A 27,528-nucleotide genomic window follows, 5' to 3' on the forward strand; every position below is an offset into this window, starting at 1 on the left:
TTTGATCAGTGCACAAGGGTTAAATGAAAAAAAAAATGTAATTAGAAACACCACATGGAGTCATTGTGTTGAAATTTGAACATTTTAATATAACTTAAAATAAATACTACCAAATGGCGACGCAAGTGGCCTCTACAGGGCACTTGCTCTAATGTTTTGGTATGAAAACAAACAAACAAACAAAAAAAAAAAACAGGCAAAAACGACTAAAGGAAAGGTATAAAAAAATAATGAGGGAGAGAGAGCACTTCATAAAACGCGGCCGACAGCGTTCTTCGTCCCAACATACGAAAATAAATACAACTAAATTACATCTATAGTACAAAAATACGCGGAAACCCAACCAAAATAATAATAATGAAAACAAAACTAAAACAAAACTCAGTCAACATTAGAAAACCTAATGAGGATTTTCCCGTTAGCCTGACCGAATGCGTCACAGCGTGAAGAAAAACAACGCAAACTTTACCCAACGATCACGCAGACACACTCATTTCATTCGCTATGAAGAAAAAAAACGGCAGTTTCCACTTCGGGACGTGTTTGTTTTTTGTTTGTTTTTTTTGTTTTTTTGTGTCTCGTCTCGGGCAAACAGAAGGCATTGCATATGTACATCACACACGGAGGGTCATTCACACTGGTATTGCATGGCTCAGTTGCACATATAATGAGTCTGTGATTCAAGCGCAGACATTGCGCGTCCGTAAGATTTGCACAGGATGAGTTCGGGAAAAATCGCGGTAATAATATCTGTATGTACATGTTGAGGAGGCGCTGCTCTCGTTCTGTGCTGCTGAGAGAAAAACGCCGACAGTGGAGGAGAAACGCAGACGATTTCACCCCGTCGGTGGGTTGATTTGTGTGAGTGAATCTCACGAAAACATGTCAAAAAGAATAATAAATCAAGTCTATTTGTTTGGACTGATTATTTTTAAGTTGTGGCATTTTATGACAATCATGCTCCTGTAAATTCTCATTACCGTAACGTAAAAGAAAATATGGCTGCAGTTTACAATGTTCGTTCATGTATTTACCAAAATCAAATCACTTTGTTTGGACTGATTATTTTTAAGTTGTGGCATTTTACGACAATCATGCACCTGCAAATTATCATTACCGTAATGGAAAAGAAAATATGGACAAAGTTTACAGTGTTTCAGTATTACTTCACGTATTAACCAAAATCAAATTGATTTGGTTGGACCGATATTATTTTTTAAGTTTTGTCATTTTACGACAATCATGCTCCTGCAAATTCTCATTACCGTAACGTAAAAGAAAATATGGCTGCAGTTTACAATGTTCATGTATTTACCAAAATCAAATCACTTTGTTCGGACCGATATTATTTTTAAGTTGTGGCATTTTATGACAATTATGCACCTGCAAATTCTCATTACGTAACATAAAAAAAATATGGCCACAGATTACAATGTTTCATTATTAGTTCATTATTGGTTCATGTATTCACCAAAATTAAGTCTATTTGTTTGGACCAATATTATGTTTAAGTTGTGGCATTTTACGACAATCATGCGCCTGCAAATTCTCATTACCGTAACGGAAAAGAAAATATGGCTGCAGTTTACAATGTTAGTTCATGTATTTACCAAAATCAAATCTTTTTTATATGACAATCATACTCCTGCAATTTCTCAATACCGTAACATAAATTAAAATATGGTTAGTTTACATTTATTTATTGTCCTTCGACTTAGTCCCTTATTTATCAGCGGTCGCCACAGCGGAATGAACCGCCTACTATTCCAGCATATGTTTTACACAGCGGATGCCTTTCCAGCAGCAACTCAGTACTGGGAAAAACCCATACACTATCACATACTACACTATGGCCAATTTAGTTTATTCAATTCACCTATGGCGCATGTCTTTGGATTGTGGGGGAAACCGTAGCACCACAAACTCCACACTAAAACATCAACTGGCCCAAACTTAAACCAGTGACCTTCATGCTGTAAGGTGACAGTGCTATTCACTGAGCCACTGTGTCACCCTACCACAGTTTACATTTATTACATTATTAGTTCATTTAAATAATGTCATATTTTTTCTTTATTTGGTAATGAGAAAGATTTTTCGATGCATTACGGTAATGATCATTTACGAAGAAAAATGTTGCAATGCAGAACAACCTTAAATTAACGACAAAACGAGCCTATTCTTCATGCAAAATGCGATTATTTGATTTTGTGGTTATGATCATTTAGCAGAAAATTGTCATAAAAGTAATACTGAGCTATAAACAATCGTAAATGGGCCTAAAAATGTGCTTTTGTTCATGCAAAATATAGTGGATTTCTTTTTATTACGGTAATGACAATGAGATTTTGTTGAATTACGGCTATCAAAATTTAGCAGTGAGCAATAAGCCTAAAACAATGCTTATTCTTAATGCAAAATACAACAGATTTTTATTGCGGTAATGACAATTCGATTTTGTTGCATTACGGCAATGATCATTTAGTAGAAAATGATCATGAAAATAATATTGCAATGCAAAACAACCCTAAATGAGCCTAAAAAAATGCTTTTTCTTAATGCAAAATACAATCTATTTTATTGCGGTAACGACAATTAGATTTTTTTGCATTACGGCAATGATCATTTAGCAGAAAATTATAATATTAAAATGCAAAATGACCCTAAATGATCCTAAAACTTTGCTTTTTCTTCATAAAAAATACAACAGATTTTTTTTTTGTGTGTGTGTGTGTAATGACAATTAGATTGTGTTGTATTACGGCAATGATCATTCAGCGGAAAACTGTTATGAAAATAAAGTTGCAATACAAAATGATCCTTAAATGATCCTAAAACCATGCTTTTTTTCCCATGCAAAATATAATAGATTTCGGCTGCGTTTCGTGAGATTCACACTTGTGCTCTGAATAGCCTGAGAGACTTTTACAGTAACGGCAGTTTGTTGTACGGCTGTGTGTTTGAACTGAAACCTTCATAATCAAGAGCGCGAGGATAAAAAACAAACAGAAATATTAACACTAGTGTCACACTTTCCCTGCTTCCTTAGTGTTCGTTTTTATACCCAAAGCAAAAGCAAGGACTGAGACTCTCAGACGGAGGATTTCTGTATGTGTGTGTGTTTGCCTGTGTGTTAAAAATCGGGAACAAAATGAAACCGGGTGAGCCTCACAGGAACAGATCTACTGCTGCGTCTAAAAACCCAAACTACACGTCTGTCTGTCCGTCCGTCCGTCCGTCTGTCTGATGAGATCCACACACATAAGGCAACATTTTTGGTTTGTTCCCCACAGCGGCTCTTTTAAACAAGTGCAAAATAAAAACAAAACAAAAATGCTCCGGGTCTTCAACAATACTGATCATACCGCCCCCCCCCAGAAAACACTGTCCATGATCTGTAAACAACAAGCTGAAAGTGTACAAGACTTTTTTTTAATGTGGGTCGACTAGTTTAAGTCTCACCCAACTGTGCAAAACCCCTTTTAAGTCCCACGTGAAACCAAAAATGAAAACGAACAGAAAGCAACGTAAATGACTCGCTATGACTATCGGTAATAATCGGAGAGAGATAGAGAGAGGGGGCTCTTTCTAGAATGGCTACGCAGGGCGCTTTTTGATAACATCACTCCCGCCCGCTGGCCGAATACGAGAATTGTGGGAAATGTGGTCTCCTTTCGCTATCGGCCGCGTCCATCCCGTCCTCATCATCTGCAGAGAGGAAGAGAGGGAAACGGGTTATTCTATGCTACCCATAAAAAGGTATTTCCCAGCAATTATGGAATACACTCAGCGCTATGAAGAAATATGGCGGCGATTTTATAACGTGCACACATGCGACTTCCTGTTCCTGCAACAAAAGACTTACATTTCTCTGGAGGAGTGATGGTGATGGTCTGCGCTGTGAACTCCTCGTCGAAATATCTGGTGTCTGTTTCTGAAGAGACCTGGGGCATGAATGGCGGCACCAGCTGTGGGAGAGACACAAAGTGTTTAATAGACATGACGTAAAATTGTCGTAAAGTTTGGGGTTCAATGTTTTTCTCAGACTATTACCTCACTAACCAGCACAACAAGCCTAATTGAGCCTAAAACTCAGCCTTTTCTTAATGCGAAATTATGTTTTTTATTGCGGTAATGACATTGTTGCATTATGATAATCATCATTTCATTTTTTTGTGGTAATGACAATTAGATTTTTTTGCATTACGACAATCATCGTTTAGCAAAAAAACGTCATGAAAATAATATTGCAAAGCAAAATGACTCTTAAGAATTTTTTTAAAATGCTTGTTTTTAATGTAAAATACAACAGATTTTTTATTGCGGTAATGACAATTAGATTTTGTTTTGCTCCCGTTCTGTGTCCATGTTGTTGTTTACAGTACTGTCTTTCGGTAGCGTTAAAGCCATGTGTTATAGTCATGTGATAGTGGCTTGACGAATAAGGGAAGGCTACGCAATGATACAAAAGCCCTAATCAGGTAGCGAATCTCAGCAGTCCTGCATCCGTTTTCAGATGTCTCCGTTTTCCCTCATACACACTGAGACAGAGCAGCAGCGTTTTAGAATGAAAAAGGCCTCTCCAGCGTTTTCGAAACGCTCCGTTTTCGGCGCTCGAGAACTCGAAAACATATGCATATTAAAACGAAAACGCATTAGTGTAAACAGTGCCTCAGAACATCGTCACTTTTTCCTCAGCTCATTTTTCCATCTTGTTGTCCTCCATTGCAAGTGTACCTTTTTGTCGTAGACGTCCTGCCAGTCCAGCGCCGTGAAGAAACTGTGTCTCATGATTTCTTTAGCATCATCCGGGCCTCCTCCGAGCCTTTGGATAATAAACAAACAGATTATTTATATCCTACGATTAACATACCAAATCAAGAACAACCAAATCAAGCCCAGATTGTTTCATGCGAATATAGATGGGTAATGATGAACGCTCAAACTCTTATTTCGATGAGATGAAGGGAACCAATTTTTAAACTAAAGGAAAGCTGTTTGGGCTCAAGCTCAAATAACTTGATCCTAAATTTAAATTAAGGGTTAAAATGGATTAGAAATGTGTTAAAAGAGGAATGGACAGAGCACAGTCCTGATATAAACCCTCACTGACCTCTTATTGGGGTCCTTGATGAGTAAGCCAGACAGTAAAGACTTAGCATCAGCAGAGAGAGTTCTGGGAAATTTGATCTCCTCCATCAGAATCAGCTCAAACAGCTTCTCGTGATCCTGAAGAAACATCAGCATAAATTAACAATGCTTTTGACAACAGACAATGAATATAATCTAGTCTGCACCACAAAAAACCTTCTATTACAGAAATAATTACGATTATTCAGCAAGGATGCATGAAAGTGAATAAAAGCTGCAGTTAATACAGATACGCTCACTGGTCACTTTATTAGGTACACCTGACCAACTGCTTGTTAACGCAAATTTTTAATCAGCCAATCACATGGCAGCAACTCAATGCAATTAGGCATGTAGACATGGTCAAGACAATCTGCTGTAGTTTAAACGGAGCATCAGAATCGGAAAGACAGAGGATTTAAGTGACTTTGAATGTGGCATGATTGTTGGTGCCAAACAGGCTGGTCTGAGTATTTCAGAAACTGCTGATCTACTGAAATTTTCACGCACAACCATCTCTAGGGTTTACAGAGAATGGTCCAAAAAAGAGAAAATATCAAGTGAGCGGCAGTTCTGTGTTCTTGATGCCAGAAGTCAGAGGAGAATGGCCAGACTGGTTCCAGCTGATAGAAAGGCAACAGTAACTCAAATAAGCACTCGATATAACTGAGGTCTGCAGAAGAGCATCTCTGAACACACAACATGTCCAACCTTGAGGCAGATGGGCTACAGCAGCAGAAGACCACACCGGGTGCCGCTCCTGTCAGCTAAGAACAGGAAACTGAGGCTACAATTCAGACAGGCTCACCAACATTGGACAATAGAAGATTGGAGAAACGTTGCCTGGCCAGATGAGTCTCCATTTCTGCTGTCACGTTCGGATGGTCGGGTCAGAATTTGGCATCAACAACATGAAAGCATGGATCCATCCTGCCTTGTAAGACCGGTTTAGGCTGGTGGTGGTGGTGTAATGGTGTGGGGAATATTTTCTTGGCACACTTTGGGTCCATTAGTACCAATTGAGCATTGTGTCAACGCCACAGCCTACCTGAGTATATTTGCTGACCATGTCCATTCCTTTATAAACACTGTGGACTCATCTTCTGATGGCTACTTCCAGCAGGATAACGCCCCATGTCATAAATCAGGAATCTTCTCAGACTGTTTTTTTGAATATGACAATGCGTTCACTGTACTCAAATGGCCTCCACAGTACCATATCTCAATCCAATTGAGCACCTTTGAGATGTGGTGGAATGGGAGATTCGCATCATGGATGTGCAGCCGACAAATCTGCAGCAACTGTGTGATGCTATCATGTCAATATGGAGCAAAATCTCTGAGGAATATTTCCAGTATCTTGTTGAATCTCTGACATGAAGGATTAAGGCAAGAAGGGGTCCAACCCGGCACTAGTGAGGTGCACCTAATGAAGCAGCTGATGAGTGTATGTTACCAGGTATTTCCATTTTACAATTTCCCCCCCAAAAAATGAGAAAAACAGCATGTTTCCATCATATTATTATCCCTCCTGTGAAATTTTCATTCAAATATAAAACTCTAATTTTGATGAGTAATAATGCTTCACAATATTACTGTAATTTTGATGAAATAATAATTTCCCCCCATTATTCAGCATGAGCTACTGCAGTGTTTCATACCTGGTTATAAAAGGGCAGACGTCCACACATCATCTCATACATGACGACTCCTAGACCCCACCAGTCCACGGCTCTACCGTAATCATTGTCCTCCAATACCTGAGAGAGAACACAGAATACCACGGCATGCAGAACATTACTGTGAGTGAGTGAGTGAGTGAGAGAGAGTGAGAATAAGTGTTTATAAGAATGAGTGAGTGTGCTTGTGTTATTGTGTTTGTGTACGTATATATTTCCAGTGCTGCATTCAAACAGATAAAGCACCCAGCCATACCTCAGGGGCTAAATACTCCGGGGTCCCACAGAACGTCTTCATGGTGGCGGCGTCCGTGATGCCCTCCTTACACAGGCCGAAATCAGTGATCTTTATGTGACCGTCTTTATCCAACATCAGGTTTTCCAGCTGGAGGAACACACACACACACACACATATATATAAACACACGTTCATTATCTTCAGGTCAACTAACAATGCTAAAGATACTGTTTCTGATGCATGTTATGATGTGTGTGTCACTGTTTTTTCACCTTCAGGTCTCGGTAAACAATCTTCGCTGAGTGTAAGTAATCTAACGCGGAAACGATCTCAGCGCCGTAGAATCGGGTTCTGTCCTCCGAAAACACTCGTTCTCTCGACAAATGAAAAAACAACTGCAACAACGAATGAGAAGAACAACCTTAAGAAAGCAGACATATTTCCCAAGTGATGTTTAACAGAGCAAGGAAATTTTCTCAGTATGTCTAATAGGCTTGGGCGGTAATATGGTATACCGCGGGATCTAAAAATAGCAACGGTGTCAGTTTCAATACCGCTATACCGTCATAAAAACAATGCACTTCAATAGGAGACAAGTATGAAATAATAAGTGTTATTTATTTAATGCCTACAAAAGCGTATGCGTGATTGTCATGACGGGACAGTGTGGAGGAGAGAGAGAGAGAGAGACGTAAGGTAAGATTGAGTCGCGCACCAAGTCACCTGCAGTGTATGTGTATGTGTGTGTTTGTGTAAATAAGAGAGCATGCTGTCTGTGTGTCGCTTGGTGCTCTCTCTCTTTCTGTGTGTGTGTGTGTGTGTGTGTGAGAATGAGAGAGAGAGAGAGAGAGAGTGTGGTGCTGTGCGTCTCTCTCTCTCGCTCTGTGTGTGTGTGAATGAGAGAGAGAGAGAGAGTGTTGTGCTGTGCGTCTCTCTCTCTCGCTCTGTCTGTGTCTGTGTGTGTGTGTGTGTGTGTGAATGAGAGAGAGAGAGAGAGAGAGAGAGAGAGAGAGTGTGGTGCTGTGCGTCTCTCTCTCTCTCTCTCGCTCTGTGTGTGTGTGTGTGTGTGTGAATGAGAGAGAGAGAGAGAGAGTGTGGTGCTGTGCGTCTCTCTAGCGCTCTCTGTGTGTTTGTCCCACACAGATCTCTAATACGAACAAGACAAACAGGTGACCGCGAACCTCAGGTCGCATATACGGTATTCAGTTTCTAAATGATTTAGGCACAAGCCAACAGTTTGGTGACGCTGTCTGAGCCTTACGTCATCTTTTTTTTATTATGCACGGTAATACCGAATACCGGGGTAAAATAGGGAGGAGGTTTGACGGTATCAAAATTTGGATACCGCCCAAGCCTAAAATGTTTTTTTTTTTTTTCTGGAGAAAGTCTTATTTGATTTATATTGGCAAGAAAAAGTTTAAAATTTTTTAAACACCATTTTAAGGTGTTATATATTGTTAGCCCCTTATATTATTATTAGCAATATTTGTTTTCAGTAGTGTACAGAACAAACCATCATTATACAATAACTTTTTTTTTATACAATAATTACCCGAACCTGCCTAATTAACTTAGTTAAGCCTGTAAATGTCACTTTAAGCTGAATACTGGTATCTTGAAGAATATCGAGTCAAATATTATTTGCTGTCATCATGACAAAGATAAAAACAAATCAATTATTATTGCAGACTTATATTTCAGAATGATAATATATTTCCAACTAATAATGAATATTAATTAGGGGGCGTGACTTTGATTTTGCGCTTCTATCATCTTTCACTAACTGTTAAAGGGGTGTTGCTTAGCATAGGGACCTGTTATGCGAGAAAAAAAAATATTATAAGGGGTTTAAATACATTTGTGTTGCTTCAGTGTGTGAATATAACCAGCTTCTAATAGTAAATATGCAAGTCTATTTTTTATAATCATGATAAAAACTCTGGAAAAACACTTTGATTGACATTCTGCCTTTGTGCGTGTCATCAGAGGGGGAAAGCCCCGCCCATTAGTGACCATTTCTCCCTAATTAGAATAAACAGCCTTAAGTGAGAAGCAGCCGTCCGCCACTACAGTTTTGAATCTGCCACAAAGCTCCGCCCTCTTGAAAATCTCAATTGAATTTAAAGCGACAGTCGCTAAAATGGCACAATTAGCATCAAAAACCTACAAGAAGCAGTTTCAAAGCGTTATTTAAGATTGTGTGTGTGGTATTTTGAGCTGAGACTTCACACACACACACTAGGGACATCAGAAACTTATTTTACATCTTGTGAAAAAGGCTCCCCTTTAATATATTATCCTTAAAATATTATAACATATGATCAATAAATCACTTTATTGTCAAATATCTAATTTACAAAATCATAATCTCCAATGGCTAATGCAACAATTATTATTCATTCAGGGATTCATTATCCTTCAGCTTAGTTTCTATTTCAGAGGTCGCCACAGCGTAATGAACCGCCAACTATTTCAGCATATGTTATACCCTTTCAGCTGCAACCAGTACTGAGAAACACCCATACACTCTCACATTTACACACACACTCATACACTACGGACAATTTAGTTTCAACCAATTCACCTATAGCGCATGTGTTTGGAGGAAACCCACGCCAACATAGGGTGAACATGCAAACTCCACACGGAAATGCCAACTGGCGCAGCCGGGACTCAAACCAGCAACCTTCTAGCTGTGAGGCGACAGCGCTAACCACTGAGCCCCCTTGCTGCCAACAACTATTATATTATCTTTCAATTATGCTACAATCTTTCAGTAATGTTCTCAAAGTGCTTGTGTTAACAGCTATTTTCGATAATAAAATAATAATGGATCTTTAAGATGTAGCTTCTATGTTTAAGTTCATTTCTGAGATCAGCCATGCCAGAGTAAATGACTCAGATGATGGAAAAACAGTCTGACATTTGATTACATCATATAGATATGATGATGACATCAGCACGAGTCATCAGTGTTACGAGTTCAGTTTATTATAAATGCTGCCCTTTTATATCATTACTGCATCATTCCCACACGCTCCGAGGAAGAAACAAAAACACTGAAATAAAGAGAGACGTCGAGTAAAAAGGCTGAATGTTCAAAAAGAAAAGTTCAAATAGTCACAACAGGGTTCTTACGGGTGCTGGAAATCCTGGAAAATGCTTGATTTTTTATATAGTGTTTTCAAGCTTAGAAAAGTGCTTGAACCTGCTTGAATTTATATTTGCAGGGTTTGAAATTGTGACTGTTTTGGTTGCATATTCGCACAATTTTATCTATGTGACCTCAAAATATATTTGGGAGCATATGTGCGAGTGCATATATTGTTGTCGTGCGATCAGTTTTCATTGCAAAATGTTCACCGCATGCGCGTATTTATGGAGCTAATAATAAGCCAAAACAATCTGAATTTGAAGTGTGTTCAACTGAATTATTAACAAATGTAAGTTAATAATACTGATTATAAGCTATTAGAAATGTTTTGAATTTGTATTTCTTAACTTGATCATTAAACATCTGAAATTTAAGACAACTTAATTTTTTAAGTCAGGTTTTTATAGAACTTCTGATTTTTTTGGGGTTCTGAATTCAAAGACTGCAGATATTGGGCATGTAAAAATACAGTTTTAAGTTTTTAAGAATTCAAATTAACACAATTTAAATTCAGATTGTTTTGGCACGATTAGCTTTCCATGTATTTAGGAGACATTCACCCATAATGCATCTTTGCACCTGAAATACCAATCCAATAACTGTAAAAACAATAACAATGCACATGAAATATCATGAACGACTGATCATGAAAGTTTGGTACTACACACAAACAAAATCTGACTGTAAGCTTATTTCATGAGATATAAACTTTAAGTAGAAAGAGACCAAACTTAAAAACATACTTCATCCAATAACTGAACTTTTTTTATTTATTTATTTATTTATTTATTTTTATCATTTTTGGGTGAACTATCCCAATAAATCTATGCTCGAAAGTACTCAAGAATTTAAGTTGAAATGTCATATTGTGTTTTTTAAAATGGCTCAATGGAACGTGCCATAAATGTGAAAAAGTACATACAACATATATAAAGGTAAATAACCGTGGTTATGAATTGCTGGAAAAGCATACAAATGCAGCTTGAAAGTGCTTGAAAAGTGCTGGAGTTTGAAGTTGGAAAAGGTGTAAGAACCTTGTCACAAGAGAGAAAGAAATGAACAATTCTGAAGCCTGAAGACATTTAAAAATAAAGATTAAAAGAAAACTTTTAAAAAACTAAGAGAATAAAAATCTCAGCTTTAGAAATGTAAAAAACACTTTGAAAAGACAGAAAGAAAGCTTAAACTCTGGAGAGAAAGTTGATGTGAAAGTCTAAAAGAAAGAATCATGTTACCTCTCCTCCATTCACATACTCCATAACAAAACATAATCGATCCTTCGTCTGAAAGGAATACTTCAGTGACTGCAGGAAGAAAGACGAACAATTAATAAACAAGCTTTCCATTTGAATCTCAGGTCAAAACAAAATGATGTTGATTTTAAATGGCTGATGGCAGTTTGATTTAAGCAGGATTTACCCAAAATATACAGTTGAAGTCAGAATTATTTGCCCCCTTTTGATTTTATCTTATTTTTTTAAATATTTCCCAAATGATGTTTAACAGAGCATGGACATTTTCACAGTGTGTCTGATAGTATTTTTTCTTCTGGAGAAAGTCTTATTTGTTTTATTTTGGCTAGATTAAAAGCAGTTATTAATTTTTTTAAAAACATTTTTGGGACAAAGTTATTAGCCCCTTTAAGCAATTTTTTTTTCAATAATCGACAGAACAAACCATCATTATACAATAACTTGCCTAATTACCCTAACCTGCCTAGTTAACCTAATTAACCCAGTTAAGCCTTTAAATGTCACTTTAAGCTGTATAGAAGTGTCTTGAAAAATATCTAGTCAAATAATATTAAATGTCATCATGGCAAAGATAAAATAAATCAGTTATTAGAAATAAATTTTTAAAACTATTATGCTTAGAAATGTGCTGAAACAATCTTCCCTCCATTAAACAGAAATTGGTGAAAAAATAAACAGGGGCACTAATAATTCAGGGGGGCTAATAATTCTGACTTCAACTGTATATATTTATTAAAATCATGAGGTCACTCACAGTTAGAAATGGGTGCCTAGTGTTCTTCAAAACTCTGCTCTCCGTGAGTGTGTGAGCAACTTCATCCTGAAAAACAGACAGACAGTTTGAGATCTTCATGTAATGTGACGTTCATAGTTTCTCTGTTCCATCTGTCCTCAGAGCGCCGGATTTATATACAGTGGGGGAAATAAGTATTGAACACGTCATGTTTTTTCCTAGGAATAATATTTCTAATATTTCTTTCTTGCTGTTGACATGAAGTTGAACCAGTTTTTGGTAAAAACTCAAACAATACAAACTTAAAAATAAAACAAACAAAAAAAATCTGAAAACTAAGTTGTGTGTAATAACAATGAAATGACAACTTGGTTTTCTTTCTCTGAACGCATTTGAGAGTCTGCTAGGCTGTGTTTTGGATCATTGTCTTGCTGAAATGTCCACTCTGGTTTCATCTTCATCCTCCTGCTAATGTAGACGTTGGACTGAAGCAGCTGATATTCATTTACATTGAGGAAGGGTACAGGGTTGTTGAAGAACTACTGAGAGATTTCAGCTGCTGTCTGGGCTTTCCATGTCTTTTTACACCTCCCTTTCTTCATGTGTTCAATACTTTTCCCCTGCATCATTTCATATTGTTATACATAACTTGACTTGTGAACAAATTAGATTGGTTTTATTTGCATACATGGATTTCTTTGGTTGTTACCAACATCCAGGGAAAATTTTAAGTCAACAGCACCTTTAGAAATATGTGGTCTGAGAAAAATGGTGACGTGCTCAATACTTCTTTTCCCTGCTGTATATGCTGAAAAAGTAAAGTAAGGGATTGCGTTTCATTTTAAAGAAATTTAATTACATGTATTTATAGGTATGAAAACATATAGGTATCATACAAACATGTATAATAAAATATTTATAAACACTTATAGATAGCTGGATACTATGAAACTTCTATGTTAAGCTGCTTTGACACAACATTATTATATAAACATTAATTGAATTGAATCGCAGTAAATAAATGTACCAAAGGGTGAATATTTTTGTACAACTCAATTCGGAGAAGAGGAGTAATGGTATTTTTTGTTTGTTATACAAATATATTTTGCAGATTAATTCTGGTTTTCAACTAAAGAAGATTATTTAACAGGACGATAGCACATAAAACAATGAATTAAACTAAAGACAGTATAGGGCATGTATAAAATATGAGGTCATTCATTCATTCATTTTCTTGTTGGCTTAGTCCCTTTATTAATCCGGGGTCGCCACAGCGGAATGAACCGTCAACTTATCCAGCAAGTTTTTACGCAGCGGATGCCCTTCTAGCCTCAACCCATCTCTGGGAAAAAATATGAGGTCATCGGTCTAAAATGTTTTTTCATGTTTTGGTCAATGTTTATTTATTTATTTATTTATTTATTTATTGCAGAGTAATTCAATTTAACTAAATGTCATTTTGAAAACTTTACAAAGCTAACATATATATATATTTTTTAATACAGATAAAAGGCCCTAATTCTAACGCCCTATTTACACGGGGCTTCAACGTCAACGCTTGACTGAAGGGTGTGTCTGAAGTTGGGGCTAACGCGATCGTCATAGAAGCGTCAGCCAATGAAATTCAGTCAGCAATAGGCCACTGTCTAACTGGTGTATTTGCATACAGCGATCTGATTGGCTGACGCTTCAGTCGGCGCTTGAAAAGTTGAGCTAGTCCCAACTTCTGCAGCGAGCAACGCCTCTGAAGCAGCGCCGACAAATCCACAATGCAGTTCGGCAACGCCTGACGTCACCCATTCAAAGTGAATGGGAAGCCTTGACGTTGAAGCCCCGTGTGAATGGGGCGAAATAATTAAAATAATAGTTTATTATAATTAATAGATTTAATTAGTTTAATTTGTCTATGCATTGAGATTCATGGGGATTTTAAACAGCATTGGGAGCGGTGATTAAATTGACTAAAACAAGTGATTACATTTCAGACATGCTAATTAAAAAAGTTGCTTAAATACAATTGTGATAATTTAATTAGTAGCAAGTAAAAAGGATTTCATACCTTGGCAATAATAACCTCCTTTTTCAGGATCTTCATTGCATAATACGTGCCGCTGGCTTTCTCTCGCACCAGAATCACCTTCCCGAACGTGCCTTTACCCAGCAGCTTCAGATAGTCAAAGTCATTCATTGTCTGTCAGAGACGAGAACCACATGAATGAGCATGTATGTTAAATGGGTCATCAACTACTACATGCTGTTTATATTGTACAGTTCTCTGAGGTCCACACAGATTTTTAGTAATTGACTATTTTATGGCCTGTTTTTGACCCTCATTAGAATGAGATTTTAGAGTGAGAAGAAAACACCCACTGCTCTGATTGGCTGACAGTTTTGCATATTAATTAGGCTAAACGGGCAGTGAAGTAGAAGCAGGTGTCAATCTTCTGTGGAGGTGTGGCTTACTCCCCATATTACATCATAGAGTAGAGCATTCCAGCCTTAAAAATAAGCTAATTTTAGAGTAACGACAACGTGCTGATTTAATAAACTTACAGGATATTTTAAAGAAATCAATTCTGCATCAATTCTGAGATTTTCAAAAATCTTAATCCTTAGCTTAGTTTTGTACAGCAGAAGACGCTCTAGGCAAGTTTTGAACAGCAGAAGACGCTCTAGGCTAGTTTTGAAAAGTAGATGGTGCTCTAGGCTAAAGCACTATCTATTTACTGTGGATGTCTTCTGCTGTTAAAAAACTAGCCTAGAGCGTGTTCTGCTGTTCAAAACTAGCTTAAAACATCTTCTGCAGTACCAAATTAGCCTAAAGCGCCATCTACTGTTTGAAACTAGCCTAGAGCTCAATCAGCTGTTCAAAACTAGCCTATAGCACCATCTGGTGTTAAAAACTAGCCAAGAGCATTGTAAGCTTTTCAAAACAAACTCAAAACTTTTTCAAAACTAGCCTTCAACTCTAGCCTAGAACATCAACTGCTATTCAAAACTAGCCTAGAGTGCCAAATGCTATTTAGAATGAGCTAAAAAAAATACTAGCCTAGAGTGTTATCTGCTGTTCAAAACTTCCCTAGAGCGTTATCTGCTGTTCAAAACTAGCCTACAGCATCTTCTGCTGTTTAAAATTAACCTAGAGCTTTATATGCTGTTATAAACTAGCTTAAAACGTTATCTGCTGTCCAAAACTAGCATAGAGCATCTTCTGCTGTTCAAAACTAGCTTAGAGCACCATCTGCTGTTCAAAACTAGCCTAGAGCGTTATCTGCTGTCCAAAAATAGCCTACAGCACCTTCTGCTGTTCAAAACTAGCCTAGAGCACCATCTGCTGTTCAAAACTAGCCTAGAGCACCATCTGCTGTTCAAAACTAGCCTAGATCACTTTCTGCTGTTCAAAACTAGCATAGAGCACCGTCTGCTGTTCAAAACTAGCCTAGAGCATCTTCTGCTGTTCAAAACTAGCCTAGAGCTTCACCTGCTGTTCAAAACTAGCCTAGAGCTTCACCTGCTGTTCAAAACTAGCCTAGTGTCATCTGCTGTTCAAAATGTGCTTAATAAAACTAGCCTAGAGCGTTATCTGCTGTTCAAAACTAGCCCAAAGCGCTGTCTGCTTTTCAAAATTAGCCCTAGAGCACCTTTTTCTGTTGAAAACTAGCCTAGCGCATCTTCTGCTGTAAACAATTAGCTTAGAGTGCCGACTGCTGCTCAAAACTTTTTTAATTTCTCAGGTTCACGATCCCTGTGAACCTCAAGGTACAACGCTTCTGCTCCTGGCAGAGAGTCTACCTTTCGTTTGTGATGACTGGTTGACGTGTCCATCTCCTCCTCGTTGACGTTTTCAATCTGAGAAATTGGGCTACACAGGATTCCTTCTTCCTCCTGTTTGGCCAGCTTGTCTGCCACCATCTGAATGGCCTCGACCCACTCGTCCCTGGTTCAAAAAAAAAAAGAATAATTCAATTAGCCGATATGCATCAGAGGGCGACACGGTGGCTTAGTGGTTAGCACCGTTGCCTCTAAGCAAGAAGGTCACTGGTGCGAGTACCAGCTGGGTCAGTTTGCATGTTCTCCCAGTGTTGTTGTGGGTTTTCTCCGGGTGTTCCCATTTACCCCACAGTCCAAACATTATTATTATTATTATTATTATTATCATTAAGTGATGTTATTTATTTATCATTCATCTGTTATATATACATGTTTACTATTATGTGTTCAAAGCATTTATGTATTTAGCATGTATGTGCTTTTCACTCAATACAAAACAACTAATTAATTATTGAATATATCATTTTTATTAACTATTTACTAGGATAAATTATTATAAAAGCAACAATTACATTTTCAAGCACTTCATCCACAATATATGCACTATTTAAACCTTCAATACACTAGATACAATCATCAAGGATTTCCATGCCCTGTAAATGTTATTCAGTTGTTGACTGCATCCTCATTGGTTGGCTAGCTTGCGTGTTTTAGCGTGTTTTACCTCTCCTCTGGCGTGTCGACATGGAAGGTGCGCTCGATCACAGTGGTCCACTGCAGACACCTGATGATGAAGGTGTTTGGTTTCGGTCTCTCAGTCTTCATCAGCTGACACTCTGACCAAACACAACAGCAAAACACACACGCTTGTTTATGTGGAATAACAGTTTCGTCGTCTCTTATTACAGATTCAGGCTCGCTCTGATGAAATCACGCATGATGATTCCGTTTGCTTTGACTGAACTGAGTGAGTCACGGATCTGGAGAACAGCAAACTGATCTGATGCAATTAACAAACGAAACATCGATTTCATGATCAGAAAAAAAGTGATGAAAATGATGATTAGGATTATGATGATGATAATAATAATAATAATAATAATAATAAACAAAAAAGAACCAATGAATAAATTATAAATATTAAATGATAATAACAAAGCAAAAAAATTACTTGAAAAATATATAAATAATAATAGTAATAAATAAAAAAATTATCAGATAAACAAATAATACTTAATAATAATAATGATAATAATACTTATAATAATAATTATTATAAGTATAATGATGAAAAATTCTCATAAAACATCTCATAAAATTACTGTTGTAATAATAATAATAATAATAAACAAAAAAACTATAAATAAACAAATAAAAATATTAAATGATAACAACAATAATGAACAAAAAGTAAATATTATATAAATAAAGTGAAAAATAAATAAATCAATCAATAAATAATAATAAGGAACAGATAAACCAATAATAAATGATGATAATAATTATAATAATAAAATCAAAAATAAACTAATAAAAAATAATGATTACAAATTAAACAGAGAAAAAAATATAAATATTATTAATAATAATTATTATTATTATTAATATTATTATAAATATTATTACTATTATAGTTGTAGTAACAATAATAATAACAGATTGTAATAATAATAATAAAGAATTAATATAAGTAAATTAACCAAGAAATAAATAAATAATAATAGCAGTAGGATTAATAATAATAATAATAATACTTATTATATTTATTAATACAAATTTTTTTAATAATTAAATTCAAGGATTTTTTTCTATATTTTAGTGACTCCTATCTGTTCTCTTTTCTATATACATCTATATATCTATATTTTACATATATATATATATATATATATATATATATATATATATATATATATATATATATATATATATAGTCTAACTTTATCATATTTATTTAATACTTTCGAGACAGTCCCTTGCAAACAGACCCTTACATCTGAAAGTCTTTTGAAAACATTAGCATCAGCACATATTTATAGTCTGAGAGCCATTCAACATGTTGATTCCCCTGAAAAAGGAGTCTGATAATGAGAGCGACTCACTGGCGACAGAGAAGTTGTTGAGCGGATACGCCAGATCTGCATCCTGCGGCTTCTCTTTATAGCCAATAAACGAGCCGTCCGTCTTTAACAGGAAGTACCGCGGCCTCCAGTTCTTAATGTACTCACCTGTACAAGCAATTAAATGATTAAAACCTGCATACAATAAAACATGCAGAAGACAACATGCAATATTTACAGTCCTGTTATTATAACTCATGAACTAGGCTTATTATGATAGCAAATGTTCTTGTCACGATTAACTGCTGAAGATTTGACAATGATAGACCTGTCGAGCTTTATTCTGCAATAACGACCTCCTGGATGTACTTTATCCCTCACATATTGAATTGCTGACCATCAACATGTAAATCAAAGTTAGTTTCTCACCTCTTTTCTGCACCCATCCCTCTTTCACGACGTTCAGGTCGTTCATGTTGGCTCCGGGGTCAGAGGTCAGTGCTCGTGTGCCGCTCTCTCTCTCTCAGCCCGCAGTGATGTAATGTCTCCTCCTTCACTTTCTCGCGACCCTTCAGACACTCCAGTGGTGACTCAGCCTGGAAGGAAACAACAGAGGAGAGAAAACACACACGGGTCATTCTCTTCCGCTTGCGGCCCTCTCCCACACACACACACACACTTCCATGAGAAATAAAGTCATTGTTAGGAGCAGGGAAATTTCTCCCGCCTCTTCCGTGGCCTTCTCTTCCTCTCACACACTGGATGCTGAGGCGATGGCTTATGCACAAACACACATTCTTGTATACATGGTTTACAGGGACACTCTATAGGCGTAGTGTATTGTATACAGTATGAAACACTTATTATACCTCACACCTACCCCTAAAACAAATCTGGCAAGAAACCTGTGGCCAATTCTGAGTGCAAAATGACCTCGTTGAGTATTATTTTTAAGCATTTCGTATTACAGGGACACGAGGTGCGTCTCTTTAAACAACCTCAATGGAGAACAACTAGGCCATACCCCTGTCAAAAACAACTTTGTGTCCCTGTAAACCACATAAACCTGTGCACACACACACTCACATATACAGCTGTATTTACAGGGATTTTCATAGATGTAACAGTTTTTATACTAGTATACAGACTCTATATTCTCCCCCTCAACCCCTAAACCAACCCTTACAGCAGGGGTGCTCAATCCTGTTCCTGGAGATCTACCTTCCTGCAGATTTCAGTTGCTACCCATATCAAACACACCTGCCTGTAATTATCACATGGTGTTCAGGTCCTAATTAATTGGTTCAGGTGTGTTTGATATGGGTAGCATCTGAAATCTGCAGGAAGGTAGGGGATTGAGCACCCCTGCCTTACAGGAAACACCAAAACACATCAAATACAAACTTTCCAAAGGCTGAAATGCATTGGCATTAGGTATGGGCCGGTATAACATTCTGACAGTATGATAATATATTCTTTTTAAATGTCTGAAAAGCGGGCGAGGCAGTGGCGCAGTAGGTAGTGCTGTCGCCTCACAGCAAGAATGTCGCTGGTTCGAACCTCGGCTCAGTTGGCGTTTCTGTGTGGAGTTTGCATGTTCTCCCTGCCTTCGCGTGGGTTTCCTCCGGGTGCTCCGGTTTCCCCCACAGTCCAAAGACATGCGGTACAGGTGAATTGGGTAGGGTAAAATGTTTGTGGTATGTGTGAGGATGTGTGTGTGGATGTTTCCCAGAGATGGGTTGCGGCTGGAAGGGCATCCGCTGCGTAAAAACTTGCTGGATAAGTTGGCGGTTCATTCCTCTGTGGCGACCCCGGATTAATAAAGGGACTAAGCCGACAAGAAAATGAATGAATGAATGATAATAAAAATAATAGTAATAATAATAATAATAATAATAATAATAATAATAAACCAAAAAAGAAACCAGTAAATAAACAAATAAAAAAATTAAAAGATAACAACAACACTGAACAAAAAATAAATATTATATAAATAAAGTGAAAAATAAATAATAATAATAATAATAATAATAATAATAATAATAATAAGGAACAGATAAACCAATAATAAATGATAATATCAACTTTGTGTCCCTATAAACCACATAAACCTGTGCGCGCACACACACTCACATGTACAGCTGTCATTACAGGGATTCTCATAGATGTAACAGCTTTTATACTAGTATACAGACTCTATATTCTCCCCCTCAACCCCTAAACCAGCCCTCACAGGAAACACCAAAACACATCAAATACAAACTTTCCAAAGGCTGAAATGCATTGGCATTAGGTATGGGCCGGTATAAGATTCTGACAGTAAGATAATATATTCTTTTTAAATGTCTGAAAAGCATTTTCCCCTTTAAACACAATATATATTTTATTTTGAGAAACATTTAAAATATTTTGCAGCAGTAAACATGTCAGGCTAAATAATTTCATTAAATCATTGACTTCTGCTGTCTTCATTTGTTTCATAGACACAGATTTCCTGACAAGTTAAAACGGCATCTTTGGATATCTTTTCCGCTGAAGATAATCTTAAATCTTACAGAAACCTTAGGTACGGTAAAGCAGAAGATTTTAAAACCTTGCTGTTTCCAAACCTCAGTATACCTTGAAAACGGTTATCATCCCATGCCTAATTGGCATTCATTTTATTTCATTAAATGTTCTCTTATATTACAAGCGTGGCAGGAGATCCCGATTGTGAACTATATGTGGACTTCTAATGGTCTCAGGACCATTGCTGTCTATGGAGGATGATAGAGCTCTTGATTTCATCTGAAATATCTTAATTTGTGTTCCAAAGATGAATGAAGGAACAACAGTTGAGGGTGAGCAATTATTAATAACCAAATTTCCTTTTTTGGTGAATTCATCCTTTAAAAGAACATCTTAAATCAACATCAGATGCTCAGAATGAATCTCAAGTATCATCTCTACCACTGAACACTAGAAATACAAACAATATACAATCAATAAAACATCAAATCAACCTCTCAATTACCTTAAAACCAAACCTAGATCTCTTGTATTGCTTTTATTTCAGTATGTTGATAAGAATATTAATATGCAGTTGCTATGGAAGCCCTCAGATTGACGTCAACAGAAGGATCGCCCATCCAAACTGGGAAGCAAATAGTCAGAATTTGATTGAAGATTAGCAAAACATGCATGTTTTTTTCAGTGGATTAACTTGCACGGATTTAATATTTAACATAAAAATAAGAATATGAACAAAATAAACTTCTCAATTACCTTAAAATCAAACCTAGATCTCTACATTTTAACTGCATGGTCAAACATATAACCTTAAAGCCTGCATGAACCTGAAGTTGCTGATTCTTTTCCTACAGTTTGTTGATGTACCTCCAACTGAATTGGAATATTGAGTAGAAGATGGGGCTTTCCTTCATAGCAAACCATCAGTAAGAGGGGTGTGGTTAAGAATATTAATATGCAGTTGCTATGGAAGACTTAAAGTTGACAACAAAAGGATCGCCAATCCAAACGCGGAAGCAAAATGGTCAGAATTTGAATGAAGATTACCAAAACAAACAAGTTTTCTTTCAGTGCATTAACTTGCAGGGATAAATTATTCACCTTAAAAATAAGAATATGGAAAGAATATAGAAATATATAAGAATATAAAAAACCCTGATGAAAAATCCAGCTTAAAACAGTCTAGGCTGGTTGGCTGGCTTTAGCTGGTTGACCAGGCTGGTTTTAGAGGGGTTTTGGTCATTTCCAGGCTGGTTTCCAGCCATTTCCAGCCTGGTCTTAGCTGGTCAGGCTGGAAAATGACCAGCTAAATCCAGCTAAAACTAGCTTGACCAGCCTGGTTTAAGCTGGACATAGCTGGTTTGGGCTGGGCTCCCAGCCAGTCTAGGCTGGTCAAGCTGGTGTTTGCTGGTCATGTCCCAGCCTGACCAGCTAAGACCAGGCTGGAAATGGCTGGAAACCAGCCTGGAAATGGCCAAAACCCCTCTAAAACCAGCCTAGTCGACCAGCTTAAACCAGCCAACCAACCTAGGCTGGTTTAAGCTGTTTTTTAGTAGGGAATTGACTTCTTAATTACCTTAAAATCAAACCTAGATCTCTACATTTTAACGGCATCATCAAACATATAACCTTAAAGTCCGCATGTACCTGAAGTTGCTGATACTTTTAGTATGTTAATTCCATCTGAATCTGACTATTGAGTAGGGGCGGGGCTTTCTTTTTGTGTGTCATTCCCTCATAGCAAACTAACGGTAAAAGGGGCGTGGTTAAAAATATTAATATGCGGTTTCTATGGAAGCCCTCAGATTAACATTAACAGAAATATCGCCATTTGAAATGCGGAAACAAAATACCAGAATTTGAATAAAGATTACCAAAACAAACTGTTTTCTTTCAGTGTATTAACTTGCAGGGATTAATTATTCACCTTAAAAATAAGAATATGAGCAAAATTAACTTCTTAATTACCTTAAAATCAAACATAGATCTCTACATTTTAACTGCATCATCAAACATATAACCTTAAAGTCCGCATGAACCTGATGTTGCTGATACTTTTAGTATGTTGATGTAGTTCCAGCTGAATCTGACTATTGAGTAGGGCCGGGGCTTTCTTTTTGTGTGACATTCCCTCATAGCAAACTAACGGTAAAAGGGGCGTAAAAGTTAAAAGTTGCTATGGAAGCCTTCAGATTGACGTTAACAGAAGTATCGCCACTTGAAATGCGGAAGCTAAATACCAGAATTTTATTAAAGATTACCAAAACAAACTGTTTTTTCAGTAGATTAACTTGCATGGGTTAATTATTCACCTCAAAAATAAGAATATGAGCTAGCAAAATAAACACTGTAAATTTGGATTTCTTGCCGATTTTAAAATTAACTTTAAAATTGACTTACAAAATCAAAACTGTATTATTTAGGACCTGAGAATCAGCCTCACAATCGAACACATGCAACTCTGAATAAATATTACAATCTTATAATCTTCTGATCCAACTAATCTATTATAAAATAGCACTGGTACATAGAAGAACAGTTGCACGTTCATGTTTGATCTATTTTTAATTAATAAACATCTATTTGCTGTTCTACATTAAAGAGTTCACCATAACCTACAGCATCACTGTCTTACATTATCAATACATGACATCATTTTGTACCATGAATAATAAAAAAAGCCTGCGCACCATCATCACACATGACGTCTGCTTGAGTAGCATTATACATATGTTAAGGATGTCAAGAAAAAGAGTAATTATAATGCATTTATCATTTAAAAAAATAACATTTGCATACATTGTATGATTATTTTTACTTGTACCTGAAATATGCATTTATAAAGGTTATATTTCAGATTCTATATTTATAAAGCTTCAATATTATGTTCAAGCCGAATACCAAATATTGAAGGAAAAACACATAAATCAACTTAAGGTAAAATATTAAGACTCGCTCTCCCTAATCTAAGCATGAAATTTCATAAAAAGGTCACAATATGTGATATTTAAAGCAGTCTAAAGCAGCTCTCTGTTTTGTTTTTCTTGTCACATGACAACAAAATGGCTTCCTGATTACAGCACACAAATTTTGTTAAAAAAGATTAATAATTAATTATACAAGTCAAGTAATGAATAAATAAGAAAACATTGTAATAATACACGCTTTTCCCCATAAAGCATTTTTCCCAGTTTCACCATACTTAATCTTAATTCTTATATAAAAACACAACATTTGATTAAATTAAATAAACAAAACCACATTCTACGTTTAAGAAACTCATTTGAACATAATGATTAATAAAATCAACGCCTAATTCCGTTATCAAAAAAAACGAGATGTACGACAGCAGCCACCAAACCAATGTCAACAAAAACAATGGCGGACACGGTTGGACATCACACACACACGCACGCGCGCGCGCGCACACACACACAGTGATGTGACAGCAATTAACATGACGAGTCACAATAAACACAATGAAGCAGTGGCTTTTGTGTCATTTTGAGCTTCAGTTATATAATCTATCGCCATCATAATAAACAGGCACACACACATACACACAGCAGAACTGACAGCTCATCATGAACATGAACAAACGTGCCTATAACACACACACACACACACATACAGTCACACACCAACACACGAGTGTCTGTGCGAAACACGGTTGTCTGATAACAATACAAACACACACATGCATTTATGCTGGAGGAGGATGTGAAACGTGCGCGCTCTTGTTTTCTGTTTGGCCGAAATGCGTAAAATGGTGGACGCGCATCAATAATAACAGCACCACGCATCTCAGCGTGTGGTTTGGATGCGTTTAAAACGCAATGTTGCGCTGATTGAGATCAAAATAGATTTGGAGAGATAAATAAATAAGGGTGTCTTGCGTCCGAGCAGCATCCCGGACAAGGCCGAGCATCCGCGCCGGAGCATCACTGGCCGCCGCGACCAGTGATGCTCCGGCGCGGATGCTCGGCCTTGCCCGGGATGCTGCTCGATGATGGAGGAAAAAATAAACAACAACAGTACCTGGCAGACGCTCCGCCAGACGGTGGGATCGGTTCCGCGCCAGCCCGGTGTGAGACAAACCCAAACCCGCACGCAGATAATGCTGCTGCTGCCGCCGCCGGTCGGTCGGTCATGAGGAAAACGGAGGCACGCGCGCCCGTGATGTGGCCATCATCATCTTCGTTACCCCGGTGAACCGAATGACCCTGGATGAATGGCGTAACCCGATGCAGAAAGCGCGGTGACGGCGCACCCCGTCTCCAGCACTCGAATTTACCCGTATCCTACTACGCCGAGGGCCCTGCTGCTTAATTTTTAATGAGATGAGCGTCGGGATTGGACTGTAGGGCGGGCAACGTCAGATTTGAGCTCATTAATATGCAGAACGTAAGCCTTCCGCATTGGAGGATTAACGGACAACGTCAGCGAGAGACGATTTATATAAATTACACAAACAAGCTTTATTGGCTTGGATGCTGGTATTTAAGCACAATTTTCCCTAAACAAGTACATATTTTTGGAATAATAGATGTATTTAATATAAAATTGGTCTCCTAAAATTGGTAGGAAAATGATATTGGTTAGACAACTTCATTCATTCATTCGTTCATTCATTCGTTCATTCAATTATTTTCTATTTTGCTTAGACCCTTTGTTAATCCGGTGTCGCCACAGCGGAATGAACCGCCAACTTATCCAGGATACGCAGTGGATGCCCTTCCAGCCTCATTCACTCATTTACACAAACACTATGGACAATTTAGCATACCCAAGTCACCTATAATAACTGCATGTTTGTTTTTGGATTTGTGAGGAAAATCAGAGCTCCCGGAGGTACACGAGGAGGACATGCAAACTCCACACAAATGGTCATTTATTATCTGACAGTGAATGTTTAGATAAGTTTGTTTTTTCAGTTTAAATTAGATTTTTCTCCTTCATTTTCTTAATTCCTGTCTCTCGTGTTGTTATTTTGAATGATCAAAGCCATGTGCTTTTAATATAAATATTCTGATTAACATAAAGAATACGATAACAATTCATTCAGCATATTAACAGTTTACAACATTGTGGAAATCATAAAATAAACACAAAGTATTTGATTGCTTTCCCCCATCATTGTCTTTACTCTCTGGCTTTTAAACATGTTGTTAATTTAATTGTTCAAAGCCATGTGTTTTTTAATATAAACATATATTCTTATTAACAAATAATACGATAATGATTCATTTAGAATATATAATATTAACAATTAATAATTATTTTAAACAGACTTCATAACAAAAAAATCTACTTTTTTATTGATTAAACAGGGAGTACAGAATTATACATAAAACAGTACAAGGGAATTAACAACTGAATTAATCATGAACATGAAGTATTTTTTCAGCATTTAGGCTGTCTTAATAGCTTTGGTATTACTCTGCACTGTAAAAAAGACACAATTTTACAGTTTATTTTTAGCAGCTGTCGGGTGCCGTTGAAATAACGGCCATTAAATTACAGAAATTTACTGTAAAATAACAAAGTCTGAGTTACAGAAATTTAAATTTAAGTAATTTCTGTAATTTAATGACCGTAATTTTACAGTAAATTTCAGTAATTTAATGTCCGTTGTTTTACAGTAAATTTCTGTAATTTAATGTTCATTATTTTACAGTACATTTCTGTAATTTAATGTCTGTTATTTTAAAGTAAATTTCTGTAGTTTAATGACCGTTATTTTACAGTAAATTTCTGTAATGACCATTTTTACAGTAAATTTCTGTAATTTAATAATCGTTATTTTACAGTAAATTTCTGTAATTTATTGACCATTTTTTACAGTAAATTTCTGTAATTTAATGTTCGTTATTTTACAGTAAATTTCTGTAATTTAATGTCTGTTATTTTACAGTAAATTTCTGTTATTTAATGTCTGTTATTTTACAGTAAATTTCTGTAATTTAATGACCATTTTTTACAGTAAATTTCTGTAATTTAATGAACATTTTTTACAGTAAATTTCTGTAATTTAATGTCCGTTATTATACAGTAAATTTCTGTAATTTAATGACCATTGTTTACAGTAAATATCTGTAATTTAATGACCATTTTTTACAGTAAATTTCTGTAATTTAATGTCCGTTATTTTACAGTAAATTTCTGTAATTTAATGTCTGTTATTTTACAGTAAATTTCTGTAATTTAATGACCATTTTTTACAGTAAATTTCTGTAATTTAATGACCATTTTTTACAGTAAATTTCTGTAATTTAATGTCCGTTGTTTTACAGTAAATTTCTGTAATTTAATGACCATTATTTTACGTTTTTTYCCCCCCAGCATTACCCCAGCTACAGGGGAGGGAATTAAGGGAAGGCTTGTTTCCATTTCACCATTGCTGGGGGAACACTATCAACTGCAGTTTTTCCTATTATAATTGTTAGTAATTTTTTTTTTATCTATGATAGAAAGGTACAGGGCTGCTGCACATTCACCTCACAGCAAGAAGGTCACTGGTTCGAGCCTCGGCTGGGTCAGTTGCCGTTTCTGTGTGGAGTTTGCATGTTCTCCTCATGTTCACGTGGGTTTCCTCTAGGTGCTCCGGGTTCCCCCACAGTCCAAACGCATGTGCTATAGGTGAATTGGGTAGGCTACATTGTCTGTAGTATGTGTGTGAATGAGTGTGTATGGATGTTTCCTAGTAATGGGTTGCAGCTATAAGGGCTTCCGCTGGGTAAAACATGTGCTGGAAAGTTGGCGGTTCATTCCACTGTGGCGACCCCAGATTAATAAAGCCAAAAACAAAATGAATGAATGATAGAAAGAGCTTTATAACTTCTGGAAGAGCTGCCAGATACATGGTTATATTAATTTTGTAGTTTTAATAAGATGATGTAATTTTGGGCAGATACAATGAACACATTTTTTTGTATTCATTTAAAGTAATTTTTAAACCAACTGTTAATAAATTCACTCTAATTTTATAAATCCCCTACGTGA

The 27,528-nt window shown here is 36.6% G+C and overlaps 1 protein-coding gene across 1 annotated transcript; it reads right to left on the reverse strand.

Annotated features, from left to right (window-relative positions):
• Positions 1 to 68: 68 nt before the first annotated feature.
• Positions 69 to 24,834, reverse strand: akt3b (v-akt murine thymoma viral oncogene homolog 3b). The gene is made up of 15 exons (XM_001923419.9): positions 24,565 to 24,834; positions 18,448 to 18,614; positions 18,061 to 18,186; positions 16,683 to 16,794; positions 15,980 to 16,124; positions 14,247 to 14,378; positions 12,209 to 12,274; positions 11,437 to 11,505; positions 7,320 to 7,442; positions 7,066 to 7,194; positions 6,792 to 6,890; positions 5,114 to 5,229; positions 4,738 to 4,825; positions 3,866 to 3,968; positions 69 to 3,708 (listed from the first exon to the last, which is right to left on the reverse strand). Exons 2-15 carry the CDS (start codon positions 18,491 to 18,493, stop codon positions 3,623 to 3,625), a joined length of 1,440 nt encoding a protein of 479 aa, XP_001923454.3. The 5' UTR covers positions 18,494 to 18,614; positions 24,565 to 24,834; the 3' UTR covers positions 69 to 3,622.
• Positions 24,835 to 27,528: the final 2,694 nt, after the last annotated feature.

The sequence above is a fragment of the Danio rerio genome, chromosome 1, assembly GCF_049306965.1.
Source record: "Danio rerio strain Tuebingen ecotype United States chromosome 1, GRCz12tu, whole genome shotgun sequence".
NCBI lineage: Eukaryota > Metazoa > Chordata > Actinopteri > Cypriniformes > Danionidae > Danio > Danio rerio.

What these genes read in the sequence shown, in the direction of transcription:
- akt3b (XM_001923419.9), bottom strand. Translation starts at nt 18,493, where the DNA reads ATGAACGACCTGAACGTCGTGAAAGAGGGATGGGTGCAGAAAAGAG. An exon ending in CAACAACTTCTCTGTCGCCA is followed by an intron (nt 16,795 to 18,060) that starts GTGAGTCGCTCT and finishes GTGTTTGGTCAG; the next exon opens with AGTGTCAGCTGATGAAGACT. An exon ending in ATCAAGGACCCCAATAAGAG is followed by an intron (nt 4,826 to 5,113) that starts GTCAGTGAGGGT and finishes TATTATCCAAAG; the next exon opens with GCTCGGAGGAGGCCCGGATG.